Below are 12210 nucleotides of genomic sequence, written 5' to 3'. Positions count from 1 at the left end.
CATGGAAGAGTTTGGGGATTTATGATTCGGAAATATGCATGTAACTGATGTAACTAACACCTGCCTTCAGTCCATAAGTAACATCTGGACTGTACATGCTCACCATGCTTTGCTTCAGGAGCACTTTGGCTTTTTTTTTTCTTCCATGTTCATTTTTGCTCTGTATTTCCAAATGCTTAACATACGAAAAATACCTAAAAAGTTAATAACTGACTAATCTGTGCTCACCAGGAATGTGAAAGTGTGTAGAAGTTTTTCTGTAAAACTAAGGCATCCAGACTTTTTTTCCCTCAATTTTTCCAAGTGCAGTGATATTGTGAAATATTTACTGTAATATATTTTCCACTGAACGTCCTGTGGTGAAGCTCTGTCTGAAATGCTTCACACATGGAGAGTGACGGAGGTCTGTATCCGGTTCCTTTTGTTGTCAGAGTCCTTGATCAAACGAGCACACCCACGGCGTGGAGCCGCTGTCACAAGACGGGAGGGCGGAGTCAACCAGGCAAAGTCCGCGACAGGTGAGCGACAAGACACCAGCAAGGGGCGAGACGCACCTGGGACACGGACCAGGCTTTCAAAATAAAAGCGTCAGGTTTGTCACTTTAGATAAGAGGATTCTTAACACTAGTTTGCAATGTTTTGGGTTGTGACCCCTCGAATTCAGCAATGTTCTTTTTGTGACCCCACATCATGTCCTAAAAGTGTAAAATGTAAGAGTTGTAATCTTTCTCTGCCCGTTTATTTATTCAGATATGGTCAAATAAAAGTAATGAATGTACAGTATATCATTAGAAAAACATGGATATGGAATTAAAGGGACAAATGAACCCTTTCATGCATACAGCTCACTACATTGGACAGCTATTCAAATGTTGTTTTCTTGTATATATGCATGGGTTTTGATGGCATAGTTGCACATCTGCCACTACAGTGAGCACTATTGTAGTGGCTGATGTGCAACTATGCCATCAAAACCCATGCATATACAAGAAAACAACATCTAAATAGCTGTCCACTGTAGTGACCTCTATGCATGAAAGGGTTAACTTGTACGACTGACCCTTGGGTGACCATTTCAATGGTTAATTCATACCAAGGAAAATTAGTTCAAGCGTTTTTCCAACTTGAGAGAGTTTGAATTTATTCAGTGAGCATTATTTTGAAAATGACCACCGGGTAAGCGATGTGATTGTGTCTGTCTTGACTCTGGTGATACTGGCATAGTTGTGAGGGGAAGGAAGAATTTCGTTGCTAACCTGGAAAGTACATATGATACAAAAGCTGACAACACCGACGAGAGAAGTTAAAACAATAATGCATAAACATGGCTTTGTTGGAACTGTACACCAAGGTAAGAGAAAAGCACCATGTTTTTATTTTAATAGAGATAATAAATCCTTTTATGTTGTTTTACAGAAACATATGGAAACTTTGTCAGGGCTCAGGCAAGTTGCACAGATGTAGATGAGGCTGGACTAAAAGTATAAATGCTCAACTGTTTACTTCTACTTAACTTCTTTTAAATGTAAATCTTTATGTTGTTAATATAAATATGAACTATAATGGCTTGCTGTTAAATAGGAAATGAATTAAGGTCCTTATAGTTTATTAAGTAGATGTTCACACAGGGAATTGTTACATTTACATTGTTATATGTTTGAATAACTATGCTATAGACAGATTGTTAAATGGTTATGTTGACCCCACTGAAACCTTCTCCTTTAGTACAACAGAGTTTGGATACCAGATGCAGAACATGTGTGGAAATCAGCCGAGATCCTCAGAGACTTTCATTTTGGGGATAATCTTCTTGAATTGCTTCTTGAAGATGGCACTGTAAGTAAAACGTGACCAATAAAACCTTCACATGAAAGCTGCAATGGGTTTATGATTGTGAGAAGTAACAGCTGTCCTGCGTCTTTTACATAACCTGTCACTGCACAGGAGCACCATCTCCCCGTCGACCCGTCAAAACCACAACTCCCTCCACTCCGCAACCCGGACATCTTGGTGGGGGAGAACGACCTCACCGCTCTCAGCTACCTGCACGAACCTGCAGTCCTGCACAATCTTAAAGTGCGATTTGTGGAGTCCAGAATCATCTACACCTACTGTGGTACTGTTAAAACAAATCATTGACTGTCGAACTGTATCTTACCACAGAACTGTAGTTTGTTGGCAGTCCGTGCTCTTGTCTCAGCCTTTCTCTGTTTCCTCAATTGCAGGCATCATACTGGTGGCTGTAAATCCATACAAACAGCTTCACGTCTATGGAGATGCAATCATTCATGCCTACTCAGGCCAGAACATGGGAGACATGGACCCTCATATATTTGCAGTAGCAGAGGAGGCTTACAAACAGATGGCCAGGTAAATAAAAGACAGATTGATGACATAAAGTAGAATATATAGCCAACTTATAACTGTACATTTTTTTTTTCAGAAACCACAAGAACCAGTCTATCATTGTCAGTGGTGAATCTGGAGCTGGGAAAACAGTGTCTGCTCGATTCGCCATGAGGTACTTTGCAATTGTGAGCAAATCTGGAAGTAAGACTCACGTTGAAGACAAAGTCCTGGCATCCAATCCGATAACAGAGGTATGATTTTACTGGACCAGGAGCTCTGTACTCACAAGGCAACACATCGCTGTTTTCTCCTCTAAACTTGCGGAATAGTCAATGTTTCAGTTCTGTGACAACGTTGAACTAATATAAAGCCCAAATGCATTAATTAAGACAAATGTTATCGCTGTGATAACTTAAAAAGAGACCTGATGACCTGAGGTGATTTTCTCTCAGGCAATAGGAAACGCAAAGACCACCAGGAACGACAACAGCAGCCGTTTTGGGAAATACACAGAGATCAGCTTTGACAGGAGGTACCGGATCATCGGAGCAAACATGAGGACCTATCTCTTGGAGAAATCTAGAGTTGTCTTTCAGGTAGTCTGTATGAAATAAAGATGTTGTTGTTTTTTGGTTTTTATATCTGATACATAACAATGCTACTCTGGTTTTATTCAGGCAGACAACGAGAGAAACTATCACATATTCTACCAGATGTGTTCCTCTGCTCACCTGCCAGAGTTCAAGAATCTGAGACTGTGTGAGTGTTTCTACTGAGGGTTTATAGACCGAGCAGTCACTGTTCCTCTGCTGTTGTTTGTCATCTGATTCACTTAGAACACACATCTAAGTCTTACAATCATGTATATATATTTACTGTGGGATTATTGTTTCGTAATACGGCCTGGTGATATATTCCTGTCATCTGTAGTGAGTGCAGATAAGTTCCAGTACACCTGCATGGGCGGTGAGATCAGTATTGAAGGTGTAGATGACAAGAAAGACATGAAGGAGACTCAACAGACCTTCTCACTGCTGGGTAAAAAAAACAACCACTTTATCTGACAGTCAGTAGCTTGTTGTAGGGTGACATCTACATTACCTTCCTCTCTTTTCCTCTCCAGGCTTGAAGGAGGACTTTCAGTCAGATGTGTTCAAAGTTTTGGCAGCCATTTTGCATTTGGGAAATGTCGAAATCAGAAACGCCGGTGATGGAAAAACATCAGTTCCTGTGAGTCTCGCCTCTCCACGGCTAAATGGCTTTTTGTCTGCTAGTTTAGATCTTGAAACATTAACCTGGTTTAATACAAAACTTGATTTGCATATCTTCCAGCCCGCTGATCCACACTTGGCGGTCTTCTGTGAGTTGCTGAGTGTGAGTGCAGAAGGGTTGGTGCGTTGGCTGTGCCATCGGAGGATCGTTCTGCTGGCTGAGACGGTGGTGAAGCCGGTGCCCAAAGAGAGAGCTGTGAATGCCAGAGATGCTCTAGCCAAGCAGATCTACGCCCATCTGTTTGACTGTGTTATTAAGAGGATTAATACTGCACTGCAGGTTCCAGGACAGCAACATGCCTTCATTGGAGTTCTGGACATTTATGGGTAACACAGATACAACACGTTTTTTCTTTAGCTGCTTGACGTTTCTGGTCTCTCGTACGGCCATTTCTGATGTGATCATTGTGTCCTTTGTCCTCAGCTTTGAAACGTTTGACATCAACAGCTTTGAACAGTTTTGTATCAACTATGCAAATGAGAAGCTTCAACAGCAGTTCAACTTGGTATGCTTCACAATATTCCCAAATCCTTGTAAAACACTGCATACAAACCTTTCTCAGCCCGGGGGCTTATTCTGTTGTCTTTCTTGTTTTCAATCAGCATGTGTTCAAACTGGAGCAAGAGGAGTACATGAAGGAGGACATACCATGGACGTTGATAGATTTCTATGACAACCAGCCGGTCATTGACCTCATTGAGGCAAAGCTGGGGATCCTGGACTTGCTTGATGAAGAATGTTTGGTAACTAAATGGATTTTAAGTGAATTTTTACAATGAAAAATGTCAACTTTTGCTCTGCCTCCTATACATTTGTCTTTTTACATTACAGTTTCCTCAGGGAACTGATCAAAGCTGGCTGCAAAAGCTGTTCAACTACCTTTATGCCAACCCTCTGTTTGAGAAGCCCAGGTTGTCAAATGAGGCGTTTGTGATTCAACACTTTGCAGACAAGGTGCATTCTGGTGACCTTTAGAAACCCATTTCCTGCATAATGTTGCACAAATGTTACTCCTGCTATTCCTGTTCCTGTTACTTCCTGAAAGATATCTTTTTTTAAACTATGTGAATGTAACTATCTTCTTCCATTAACAGGTGGAATATCAATGCACAGGTTTTCTTGAAAAGAACAGAGACACTCTATATGAAGAATTGGTTGACATTATGAGAGTCAGTAAGGTAATCAAATGCCCTGTTTTATTGTGGCTTCTATTTTTTCAATATATCATAGTGGTTAATTAATTAACAAGGTTAAAGTTAACAAATCGAAGTGTCTGTATCATTAAAGCCAATCCATGCAGCTTTGTTTTTTTTTTCTAATTTTAACACATTTCTCCTCATCAGTTTCCTTTTCTGGCCAACTTTTTCCAAGAGGAGAAGCAAAGCTCTGGGAACAGTAAAGGTATCAAAGTGAGACCTGCAAGACCCGCAGTGAAACCAGCCAATAAACAGTTGAGAACCTCAGTGGGAGATAAGGTGAAAATGTTTGCTTACTGTCGCTGCTCACTGGAGTTTAAACCCCCGCTGAAGTTTCCATAATATGCTGTTTTTACCAATGAATATAGAATAAAACGGAGTTGTATTTTTGTTGGATTCGTATCCTTTCTCATTAACTTTGTGGTTGAATGTAGTTCTGCAGCTCCCTCTCTTTACTGATGGAAACACTGAATGCTACCACCCCTCACTATGTACGCTGCATTAAGCCCAACGATGAAAAGCTCCCATTTGAGTGAGTGCTGGTGAACCTGTGTTTGACATGAGTCACTCTGCTAGCCTCAATCATTTGTGCATGTCTGTGTCTGTGGTTTAAGCAAGTGTTTCCTTGTTTGTTTTCAGATACGACTCCAGGAGGGTGGTGCAGCAGTTGCGAGCGTGTGGTGTCCTTGAAACTATTCGTATCAGTGCACAGAGCTATCCGTCCAGGTGATTCTCTAAAACACCTTTCTATATCATCCAACAAAAATCTCCATATGCTCATGTTGTAATGGTTAATGTTTTTTGGTTTACAGGTGGACATACATTGAGTTTTATAGCCGATACAGTATCCTGATGTCACATCAGGAGGCGGACTTCAATGACAAGAAACAGACCTGCAAGAATGTGTTGCAGAGGTTGATTCAGGTTAGCCGCCTCTTTAATTGCCTTAAGATACAACATTGTCTTGCAATATGGTGCACTGCATGTTTGTGTATAAATTAAACCTCGTTGGATCTCTAGGACCCCAACCAGTACAAGTTCGGTCGGACAAAGATCTTCTTCCGAGCTGGTCAGGTAGCTTATCTAGAGAAACTGCGTCTGGACCGACTGAGAGGAGCCTGCGTGACCATCCAGAAACACGTCCGCGGGTGGAGCCAGAGGAGGAAGTACCTCCGCATGAGAGAGGCAGCCATCATCCTCCAGCAGTACATCCGTGGAATAAGGACAATCCGGTTAGAGGCATTCACTTGCAGATGTTGTTGTCCTGCATCCTCTGTTGTATCCGTCAGGGTTCTGACATGTGCGCCATCTTGTTCTGCAGTAAAACAGTGAGTGCTGCAACACTGAAGCAGGGCTGGGCAACACTGGTGATCCAGAGATACTGGAGAGGTTACCGCATGAAACAGATCTACCAGGTAGTCCGTCTGGCTTCCATCACCATCCAGGCCTTCACGCGAGGTTGGATGGCCCGTAAACGGTACAAGAAGGTCTGTAAAGTCGATACATTTGTAGGATGATGATGAAAACTACAAATTGTTACCACATTTTATTCATGCTCTGCTGTTTCTTAATTAATTAATTCTCAGATGGTGGAGGAGCAGAAAGCCCTCATTCTACAGAAGTATGCCAGAGCATGGCTGGCACGGCGGCGTTTTCAAACCATGCGTCGGCTGGTGCTCAATGTTCAGCTCTCCTTTAGGGTTCAGAAGCTCAGAAAGAAGGTTGATGAGCAGGTAGAGATGCTTCCAAGGTTAGTTCAGCTCTGGCTTTTATGTAGACGACGTCACTAAATCCCTGTATCCCTACAGAACAAAGAGAACCGTGGATTGATGGAAAGACTGACAAGCTTGGCCAACTCCCACTCTCAAACCGTGGACAGGCTTCACGGTCTGGAGACACAGCTGGAAAAATCAACCAGCCAGAAGGCGTCTGTGGAGGCAAGAGAGAAGAAAGCGAAAGCAGATGCGAGTCTGGTCAGTCTTGAAGTCGATGCTAAACGTCTGTTGTTACAGATTGTTTGTGTTTTCTGTTTGCTTATGGAGCAGCCTGTGTGAGCCCTTTTAAAAAACACAATTTTATTCTTGCTCTAGACAACTGCACAGCTTCAGAAGGAAGTTGATGCACTAAACCATGAAAAGCAGAACTTAGAGAAAAGGTTTGAAGCTTCCACCAAGGAGGCCAAAGGTAATAGAAGTCAAGATGTTCTATGTATGCTGCTCCTTTTGGAATTTGCACCAAATTTGTGACCAGTTCTCTTTTACAGAGAGCTTCGATCAAACAAAGAGGAACCTCCTGGAAGAGAAAGAACATGAAGCTAGGTTTAGAAAGTAAGTAATGGAAATGTACCTCCTTCAGAGCATTGAGCAAATATTTGTCTTAGCAAAAGCAAATTATGACTAAATTTATTCAGTTAGTTGATGAGACGATTCTTGGCAGAATTGCAGAGAACAACGCTGAGATCCAGAGACAGGACCATGAGAAGGAGGTGGAAATTCTCAAAGAGGAGATTAAGAGATTGAAAGAAGAGAGAGTCAGTCTGCAGAGAAAGATCACAGAGGGGGGCCAGGTGAACTCTGACCTGCAGGACCAGGTCATCCAGCTCACCAAACACGTCAAGGTCATTCCCGAGCTACGCAGAGATCTCAACAACCTGCAAAACCAGAGGAATAACATGGACCGAAAGATGAAGCAACAGTCAGAACAAGCAAGAGGTACATACTTTTACTTATACCTTCAGTTATGGAAATTATAAATTGTTATACACAGATTAAGACTATATTGTGCTGATAATACCTGAATATCTTTCTGCAGCTAAAATGAACGATATTACGAGACAACTTCTTGGTGGTGTCGTTGAGGAAGAGGTTCTTTTGGGGTAACTCAAATATTTTAGGCTTTTCTCTCTCATAGTTGTTCCATATCACATTTAGTCATTTAATCTCACACATTGTTTCTCTGAAGGCTAACTCTAGACGACTCTGAGAAGATTTACGAAGTTGAAGATTTGCTGGCAGCCTTCGATGGCCTACAGAAAGCGACCAGGTCTATTTCTACTAAGAAACATAACAATCCCTTCACTTAATGCCAGTGTTATCAAGTTTTATTACGTGCGTGATAAATTGTTTACTCTTGATCCTGTTTAACACGTTTCCACCTTTGACGTCAGAATACTGGAAAACCGGCAGAAGGAGCAGAAGGAAAGCTACGAGACACAAGTGGAGGGTTTGAAATTGAAGGTGGACCACCTTCAAAATGAGAACAGCAAGTTGCAAAACCTGTTCCAGGAGAAAAGTAATCTCAACGAGAATATTCGCCAGGAAGTGGCCAGGCTCAACAGCGAGAACTCAGTGGGTTATTGCACTCTTGATCAGATATTTCATTCCTTTCGATAGATGAGGTGAAGAACATACCGTCACCTTCCATATTTCATGTGATCCACAGGTTATACCGGAGCTCAAGCTGCAGGCTTCAGAGCTGCAGAGACAAAAACAAGAATTGGAGGCCCACGTAGAGGTGCAGGGCAGAGAACTAGCAGGTAGTCTGTTTTTCCCAAACTGTTTCACCATGAAGCTCTTTTGCAGATTACATTTCACTTGTTCATTTTTTTTATTTGTTCATGTCATCTGAAAGAAAAAACTGAGGAGATCACAAACATTCTTCAAAAGGAGATTAAAGAAGAGAGCTCCCAACGAAGGTAAAACACCCTGATTGGAGTCCGTTTCTTGATTAAAGGAGTGATTGTCAATTCTGAGTTGGCCTGATTTTTGTTGCTTTTTAGGCACTTTGAGGAAAAAGCTGAGGAGCTCGAGGAGTTGAAGAGGGAGCTTCAAGGCAGAGTAGAGGAGCTGGAAGACGAGAATGATCATGCGAAGAGAAAGCTGCTGATGGAGAGCGAAGCTAAGAACAAACTGAGACAGGAGACTTCACGGTTAACAGCTGAGAATATGGTGTGTGTGTGTGTGGTGTGTGTGTGTGTGTGTGTGTGTGTGTGTGTGTGTGTGTGTGTGTGTGTGTGTGTGTGTGTGTGTGTGTGTGTGTGTGTGTGTGTGTGTGTGTGTGTGTGTGTGTGTGTGTGTGTGTGTGTGTGTGTGGATATAGAGGGTTACATTACGAGTGTGTGCATATACGTCTCGTCTGTATGAAAGACAGAAACAAATTGTGCTTTTCTTTCAGGACTTTGAAGAGCAGCTCGACCAGAAAGACAGATTAATAAAGAAACTCCAGAATCAAATGAAGAACCTCGAAACATCACAGAAAGGTAGTGCTGTGGTTTGTGTTCTTCCTGTAAGTCGCTTTGGATAAAAGCGTCTGCTAAATGACTGTAATGTAATGTAATGTAAATGTGTACGCACATCACAAGATGAATCCACCTTCTCTATGTTCATCACTTTAACGTCTCTCACACAGCCAAGCAGACGTCTGCACCTGCCACTCCCAAAGATTACCTTGGCATGTTGGAGTACAGGAGAGAGGACGAATCCAGGCTCATTCAAAACATCATTCTGGGTATTCTTCTTCATTCATTTTGTGACTTTGTCAGTCTTCCTTTGTGTGTACGCAGCTACGGTCCTCTTGATATTTGAGCAGGAATTAATTATAATTAAACTTTCCATATTCTACTCACAGACCTGAAGCCCAAAGGTGTGGTGGTCAATATGATCCCCGGTCTGCCAGCTTACATCCTCTTCATGTGCGTCCGCCATGCTGACTACCTGAACGATGAAGTCAGACTCAAGTCTCTCATGAATGCGATCATCGGTGCTGTCAAAAAGGTCATCATGGTGAGGTTAAATTTCATTCTAGTAGCCTTTATCTCAACTGTTGATTTGCTAAATAAACAATAGAATCATAATACAAGTATCAGTAATAATCCAAAAGCTATTAGTCATAACCATATTTTAGATTAGGTAGACTGAATGTTGGCAGCTGTTCAATGAATAATTAGAATTACAAACATTTGGTTGCTGAAAAGCAATGAAAGCAACATGACACGCTTTTTTTTTTTTCAGACTCACCTCAAAGACTTTGAGTTGCTGTCATTCTGGCTCTCAAACACGTATCAGCTGCTCAACTGTCTGAAACAGTACAGTGGGGAGGAGGTCTGTATTAATTACCCCGGTTGCACTATTATTGTTGTTTTTGTTGAAATTATCACATGCATAACAGGCATATTTTGACATTCTCTTGTCTCTTTGTTGCTTCTGTTACAAAAGGAGTTCCTGAAACACAACACTCCTCGACAGAAAAAGAACTGCCTGCAGAATTTTGATTTGTCTGAACACAGACAGATTCTCAGCGACCTGGCCATTCAAATCTACCACCAGTTTGTCTCAATCATGGAAAAGACCCTAACTCCTGCTATTGGTATTTTATCATCACCATTATCACATGCAGATTTTGATGGTGGTCATCCTTTATAAGCGACCTTTAATGTGCTGCTTCGCTTTCTCGCCCAACAGTGCCAGGTTTGTTGGAGCACGAGAGTTTACAGGGGATTTCTAGCAGGAAGCCGGCAGGCTTCAGGAAGCGCTCCAACAGCATCTACGAGGACTCAGAGACGCACACCATCTCCTCCATCGTTCAGCAGCTCAGTCTCTTCCACTCCACCATGAGCCAGCATGGCATGGAGCAGGGGCTCATCAACCAGGCAGTCAAGCAAATGTTCTTCCTAGTTGGTGCGACCACCCTCAACAACATCATGCTCCGCAAAGATATGTGCTCCTGCAGAAAGGGAATGCAAATCAGGTGTGTGGTTGTTTTTTATGAGAATAATGAAGATTTCTTATGCAGACAAAAATGAGTTCATAGCTTTTGTTTGTTCAGGTGTAACATCAGTTACCTGGAAGAATGGCTGAAGGAGAAGGAACTGCAGAGCTCTAATGCTATAGACACTCTGAGGCCGTTGTCTCAGGCCGCCTGGTTACTGCAAGTCAACAAGTCCACCGACGACGACACCAAGGAGATCACTGAAAAATGCACTGAGCTCAACCCGGTTCAGGTGCTTTATTCATGCCACACATGCAGTATTTTTGATTTAAGGAAAAATCCAGCTTAACACTGAAACAAAACTTGCGTTCAAATTTTCAGATTGTCAAGATTTTGAACTCCTACACTCCCATTGATGATTTTGAGAAAAGGGTGACGTCGTCATTTGTTCGCAAAGTTCAGGTGAGAGGGATTGTTTATTTTCCGATTTTAATGTAACACACTTTTCTAATTTTAAGTAAAGTGTAATGTCATAAAATACTTGTTCACCTGCCATACTTGCACTTGACTAAATATGCCACGTTTCTCCTTGTTGCAGTCATTACTGCAAGATCGTGACGGGTCCAGCTCACAGCTGATGCTGGACACAGACTATCGTTTCCAGGTCACCTTTCCTTTCTGCGCATCCTCGCAGGCTCTGGAGCTGCTGCAGGTCCCGAGCAGCCTCCACCTGAGCTTCCTAACCAGGATCTGACTCAGCCAGCCTTCAGACTCTCACTCATCATGACTGATTCATAGTCCGGTGGCCTATGACTGTAATCTACTGTGTATATAAATGTGTGAACACTATAAAACAATGAACACAATATATTTAAAATTGAGGGCTAAGACCAAGGTTTTATATTTTGCAAATTTAACTGATTAATCAAACCACAGATATAACCATGAGTAACTTTTTTTGTAATTGATTAATGTCATAATTTTCAAAGACATTCTTCACCCGTTCTCTGGTTTAAGCTCCAGTGTGAGTATTTTGCTGCTTTTCTCTGTTTTCTATCATTGTCAGCTCAAATATCTGTCAGTTTTGGGCTGTTGGTTAAAAAAAAAAAAAAATCCATCTACAGACTGCAACCCGAATTTTTTTTATATCCCAACAACAAGGTTTTAATGCTTTTTCAAAGCGTTCTGGTGGGGTCAAAAATATAATAATTTCTTTGTTTGACATTTTGTGTGTGAAATACAGAAATATGAGCCAATTAAATACCCATCAACCAAGGACATGACCTCAGCGACGTCACTGTGATCAAAAGTGAAAGTGGAATCAATCAAACTCAAATCTATTTTAATCATTAACTCATAACAAAATATTATACAGAATATTCATATATTTCTTTAAAAAATTATTTATTGTATATATCATATTTCTTTGACTCCGTTTAAATAAATTGTTTTATATGTTAAACTAAACATGGATCTGCTGTGTTTTTTGCATCACGGTACTTTGCATAACAGTATTGAGTTATCCATGTCGGCGGTATTTAGATGCATCATTCAGCACCCGTGCGACCAGCAGCATCACCAGGATGCAGGATCCTCCTCCTCCTCTCCTCCTCTCCTCCTCCATCTGGAAACCAGAGGAGCATCTTCTCCCTGTGACGTCATGACAGCAGCATCAGCTGTTAGCTCT

The 12210-nt window shown here is 41.7% G+C and overlaps 1 protein-coding gene across 1 annotated transcript; it reads left to right on the top strand.

Annotated features, from left to right (window-relative positions):
* The first annotated feature begins 1273 nt into the window (after positions 1-1273).
* On the top strand, positions 1274-11896 carry myo5c (myosin VC). The gene is made up of 40 exons (XM_054620837.1): positions 1274-1351; positions 1726-1836; positions 1945-2116; positions 2226-2370; positions 2444-2600; positions 2802-2945; positions 3027-3108; positions 3280-3387; positions 3473-3579; positions 3682-3947; positions 4045-4126; positions 4224-4364; positions 4453-4575; positions 4716-4799; positions 4965-5096; positions 5252-5349; positions 5457-5543; positions 5630-5741; positions 5838-6049; positions 6139-6304; positions 6404-6550; positions 6626-6790; positions 6908-7001; positions 7081-7144; positions 7254-7528; positions 7629-7692; positions 7779-7859; positions 7984-8164; positions 8259-8352; positions 8448-8511; positions 8596-8764; positions 8991-9075; positions 9225-9323; positions 9444-9598; positions 9827-9916; positions 10031-10181; positions 10277-10562; positions 10641-10815; positions 10905-10985; positions 11122-11896. Exons 1-40 carry the CDS (start codon positions 1325-1327, stop codon positions 11275-11277), a joined length of 5232 nt encoding a protein of 1743 aa, XP_054476812.1. The 5' UTR covers positions 1274-1324; the 3' UTR covers positions 11278-11896.
* The last annotated feature ends 314 nt before the right edge of the window (positions 11897-12210 follow it).

Source organism: Anoplopoma fimbria, chromosome 19, assembly GCF_027596085.1.
Source record: "Anoplopoma fimbria isolate UVic2021 breed Golden Eagle Sablefish chromosome 19, Afim_UVic_2022, whole genome shotgun sequence".
NCBI lineage: Eukaryota > Metazoa > Chordata > Actinopteri > Perciformes > Anoplopomatidae > Anoplopoma > Anoplopoma fimbria.
The sequence above is the reverse complement of the archived record's forward strand: the minus strand, read 5'-3'. Positions and strand labels throughout refer to the sequence as shown.